This window comes from Narcine bancroftii, chromosome 3 (assembly GCF_036971445.1).
Source record: "Narcine bancroftii isolate sNarBan1 chromosome 3, sNarBan1.hap1, whole genome shotgun sequence".
Taxonomy (NCBI): domain Eukaryota; kingdom Metazoa; phylum Chordata; class Chondrichthyes; order Torpediniformes; family Narcinidae; genus Narcine; species Narcine bancroftii.
The window spans coordinates 280528851-280533916 of record NC_091471.1 but is presented as its reverse complement, the minus strand read 5'-3'; the positions used below and the strand labels follow the sequence as shown (position 1 = coordinate 280533916).

The window sequence follows — 5066 nt, the reverse complement described above, 5'->3', positions numbered from 1 at the left end:
GGAACCTGTGAATATTCGATCTATTTCACATTACGCCATGCATTTATCCATTGAATCATCTGGAGAGATAAGACCTGTTTCAAGCCAGACAAACAATAGCAAGACCTTTAAAAACTTGCAGGATGACAGTTGAATATTGCCAATCCTTCGTCAAAGAAAGAGAACTTCACTTCTGATCCCAATCTACCCTCTCATGATAAATTCTAATGGAAAAGTTGGAAAGCCCCGGTAGAATAGCAGCTGTCCAAACCTCTACCTCCTATCTCCTGGTTTTCAAGAGGCGCAGAGTTGTGGAAATCTTGCTGGGCTCGACAGGATTCCACAATTTCAAGGTATTTGAACCCACACAGTCTATCAAACTATAAAACCAAAGCAAAATAAATCCTGTGGTATTGCAGTTTTTAAAGGGCCTGATTTATCTCAGGCCTGCTAATAAAAAAAAATGGGAAGTGATTTTTGGTGGAAAGTGCTCTCAGATCAGCCTGATTAAAATGTCTTTTCTTCCACTTTCTCAGGATAACCAGGACAAGCTGTTGAAACTATCTCAAGGAATGTATGCGAATGGGGCACAGTCCGCAAAGGAATTCAAAGAGAACTTTGCGCAGAGGCAAACTGGACAAGGGAATTGACATGAAATGCACAAGCCAGGAGAGAGAAAAAACTCAGATTCATTAGCGAATCAAACAAAAATGAGTAAACTTGAGCGCTGTGGAATAGCGCAACTCGTGTAACAGGTGTTGCCGTCGAAGAGTCTCCAGTCCCTGGGAGCAGACGGGGATGGCTCTGCACAGCCTTGGGGTCTGGGTCTGCCTCGCCTCGCTGCTGAACGCTGTCGTGGTTTCCGGTGACTGCTGGCTCATTGAAGGAGAGAAAGGGTTCGTTTGGCTGGCGATCTGCAGCCAAAACCAACCCCCTTACGAGTCCATCCCCCAGCACATCAACAGCACCATCGTGGACCTCCGGCTGAACGAGAACAAGATCCGCAGCGTCCAGTATTCCTCCCTCAACAGATTCGGCAACCTGACCGAACTCAACCTGACCAAGAACCAGATCTCCTACATCGAGGATGGGGCTTTCTCCGCCCAGGACAACCTGCGCGTCCTGCAGCTGGGCTTCAACAAGCTGCGCAACATCACGGAGGGCATCCTGCGGGGACTGGCCCGCTTGGAGTACCTGTACCTGCAGGCCAACCTCATCGAGGCGGTGAGTCCCAACTCCTTCTGGGAGTGCCCGAACGTGCTGAACATCGACCTGTCCATGAACCGGCTGCAGAGCCTGGAGGGGGCCACCTTCCTCGGCCTGAGCAAGCTGTCCACCTGCGAGCTGTCCGGCAACCCGTTCCACTGCTCCTGCGCCCTGCTGGGCTTCCTCAAGTGGCTGGTGCAGTTCCACAACGCCACCCGCAACTACGAGCGCATGCAGTGCGAGTCGCCGCCCGCTTACGCCGGCCAAGCCTTGCTGAGCCAAAGCCAGACCCCAAGCGCCTACAGCCTGCTCGTCTCGTCCTGCGGCGACGTGCACCGCCTGGAGCCCAGATTGCTGCCCAGCCGGCCGTCGCCGAGCACCGCCGCCCCGGACGGCCCTTGCGGGGGAGAGGGGTGCGCCTCGGGCGATGGCGACTCGCCGCCCGCCGTCGCCTCCCGCTCGCCCACACGCGAACCCCGGGCGCCGGTGATCAGAGTGGAGAAGGTCACCTACACCACCGCCACCTTGTTGGTCCAAATCCCCCGGCCCTTCAGCAAGATGTACATCCTGGTGCAGTACAACAACAGCTTCTACGCGGACATCAAGAAACTGCAGGCGGAGCAGGAGGTCATTCAACTGGACGGGCTGCAGCCTCACACCGCCTACACCTACTGCGTGGCGTCCATCCGCCACGCCTTGAGGTACAACCAGACGTGCGTCGCCTTCTCCACGGGCAGCGACAGAGCCCGCGGCACGATGGCCCCGCCGTCCACCGCCACCCACTTCATCATGACTGTCCTGGGCTGCCTCTTCGGCATGGTCATCGTGCTGGGCTTTGTCTACTACTGCCTGCGGAGGAGGAGGAGGAGGAGGAGGGGGAGGGAGAAGGGCGAGAGGCAGAAGAAGCCCGGCGGCATGAGCAAGGCCATCATTGAGCTGAAGTACGGGCCGGAGGTGGAAGCCAGCACCATCTCGCAGCTCGCCCAGCAGCCCCCCGCGCCCGGTCCCGCCGCCCCCAGGCCGCCCCACCTGCCGGCGCCGGGGGACGCGGAGGCTCCCAAGCCGCCGGATCCGAGCGAGAGCCACAGGAGCTCCAAGGGCAACTACATCGAGGTGAGGACGGGGGAGGCGGCCAAGGTCGGGGGGCAGACCAGGAGCTCGGTGGCCGAGATCTCGACCATCGCCAAAGAAGTGGACAAGGTGAACCAGATCATCAACAACTGCATCGATGCCCTGAAGTCGGACCCCGGCTCTTTCCCCAGCGCCAAAGCCGGGGTGACGGTGGAGCCCCAGGTGCTGAGGGTTCAGGGCAAGGCTGGGCTCCTGGCGCCCGTTTCCCAACAGAGCTACCACCCCTTGCAGAGGCGCGGCAGCTCGGAGGCGGCCCCCAAGCGGCCCAGCACCTCGTCCAGCGGCTCCACTCGAAGTCCCAGGTCCTACCGCTCAGAGGGCTCTGCGCCCGGCCACCCGTGCAGATCCGAAGCCCAGTACATCGAGAAGGCGTCTCCGGTGGCGGCCAGGAGCCCGGGGGCCGTCCCGCGGCCGCAGCCGCGAAGCGAGCACAGGCACTCGTGCCCGGGACGGAGGTCGGGCGAGCAGCCGGCGCCGGAGGGGCCGAGCGGCCGCGGCAAGCCCTTCATCCTCGAGCCCCTCGGCCGCAGCCGGAGGGACGTGGCTTACTCCCAGCTCTCGCCTCAGTGTCAGAACCTCAGCTACAGCTCCAGCCCGGAGGCCCGCAGCAAGCCGACCCCGGGGATCTGGGGCCGCTTCAGACTGCACAAAAAGAGACACAAACCGCAGGGGCCGCAGGAATACATGGCAGCGGGCCACGCACTGAGGAAGAAGGTGCAGTTCGCCAAGGACGAAGACCTGCACGATATCCTCGACTACTGGAAGGGAGTCTCCAACCAGCACAAATCCTGAGTCTGTGATGAACTGAAAGTAAACATTAGACACCCACCCCCCCAAAAAAACTTTAGCTGCTCTTTTTAACCTGTTCAAAAGAAGAACCTCTAAATCAAGTCTGTGCACCAAAATCTTCCAAACTGATCTCTACAATCTGTACAAAGGATTTTTTTTATTATTAAATGCACACTTATTTAAATATATATACACCCAGAAGCCTTGGAATATCAGATACTATTTATCGCATGACTGCCGTGACTCACTCCTGGGGCATTGTTCGTTGTAGTGTGCACACTGTGACTGGACTGTACTGTGTAATTGTCGCTCACACACTGCTCACACCCCGCATTGTACAGGAATATTCACCAGTTGGGAAAAAAAACCCTCTCTCTCCCTGCAGTTCTGTACAGATAAATTTCTATATTTGCAACGTTGTTTCTGGGTTTTTTTCGCCTGTCTGCATCAGGTTTTAACCGCGGGTTTTACAGAACAGTTGGTTGAATTTCCATTCTGAGCATTGGACATGATCTATAAAAAGACGAACGGAATGTACCCTTGTTTTTAACACCCCCCCCCCCCCCCCCCCCCCGTCGCCCTCTCACTGGTCCAAGTCGCCGGCTGTCCCAGTGAGAGGTACATGTCAATGCTTCGGTTGGCTTGGACTGCGACTTCAGGCGGCATTCTCCTGCACTCAAGAGAGCTGCTCGCAGCACGAGTCTCCCCCCATTGTGTAGACGAGGACGTGGGGGAGGGGGGGGGGGGGTGCCATGGGCGAGAAGAGCGTGAACAACAATGTGAGCAAGGTATTGAAAATCACAGCTGCTGGACGGGGTAGGGGGTGCTTTTCTGCAGATGGGAAGCCCTCACTATGGGTGTCACTGGGCAAGTCCAAAGAGAGTTAAGGTGGCACAGAGGTGGGAGAAGGCAGGAGTCGTGGCCCGTCAGTACAATAGTCTCCTGCATTCCAAGAGTGTGATTGGAATGTGGGACTACCATCCCAGGGAGGAGTTAGGCTTTGAAGGGAAAGTCAGGGAAACCTGCAGAGGAGAATACAGGTCAGGTGAGATGGAGATGCTGGCCGGAAACATCATGGGTCACTTGGGTCAAGTGGCCTGTTTAAATTTTAAGAAAATGTAGACGTCCATACGCCCTTTCGGCGCACAAGCCCATGCTGCCCAACTGACCTACAACCCTTTGGTACGTTTCGATCGGAGCGCCCGAAGGAAGCCCATGCGGACCCAGGAGAGTGTACGACAGCGCCGGATTCGAACTCGTCGCGCTAACTGCTTTATTAAGCGTGCCGCCCCCGTGGTCTGTTATTTCTTTGTGATATTTTACCAAACCCTATTATGCTTTTTAATTAAGTTTTAGCTATCACTCCCGTCCAACGCCATACTTGCCCAAGCGCTCTTATCATCTAATGAGGGCGGTACAGTTAGCAAAGTGATTAGCCGTTAATGGAGACAGCGAGTTGTGTCCATTCTCCCCCTGTCTGTGTGGATTTCCTCCCACATTCCAAAGATGATTGTGGTTAGTAATTGGTCACAAGGATGTATTAAGGTGAAGCAAATCGTGGGCCGGAAGGGCCTGTTATCGCGTTGTATCTCCAAGTTAAGTTAAACACGTAGGTTTTAAACTGTGGCTTTTGTGATTGATGCCATTTGGGGCTGTGACAACCCTGCCTTCATCTCAGCCAAAGCCCAAGGCTTTAAGGAAGACAAATGCAGGATTCACCATGAAATGTTGCATTTTGTAGAAGAGGTGAATGGTCACAGTCTTTTTCCCAGGTTGGGAGAGCCCACAACGAGAGGATATAATATAAAAGGGGAAAGAGAAAGGGGATCTGAGGGGCATCATTTTCACCTCATGGATGGCAGGCAATGAGCTGCCAGAGGAAATGATGAAAATGGGTAGATTGTAATGTTTAAAAAAAACATTCAGACAGGATCATGGACAGGAGATGTTTAGAGGGATTC

General features: G+C 55.2%; 1 protein-coding gene across 1 annotated transcript; it reads left to right on the top strand.

The window, feature by feature from the left end:
* The first annotated feature begins 777 nt into the window (after window positions 1-777).
* On the top strand, window positions 778-3440 carry LOC138758850 (protein ELFN1-like). Its single transcript, XM_069928323.1, has one exon. The coding sequence runs from the start codon at window positions 778-780 to the stop codon at window positions 3106-3108; it is 2331 nt and encodes a 776-aa protein (XP_069784424.1). The 3' UTR covers window positions 3109-3440.
* The last annotated feature ends 1626 nt before the right edge of the window (window positions 3441-5066 follow it).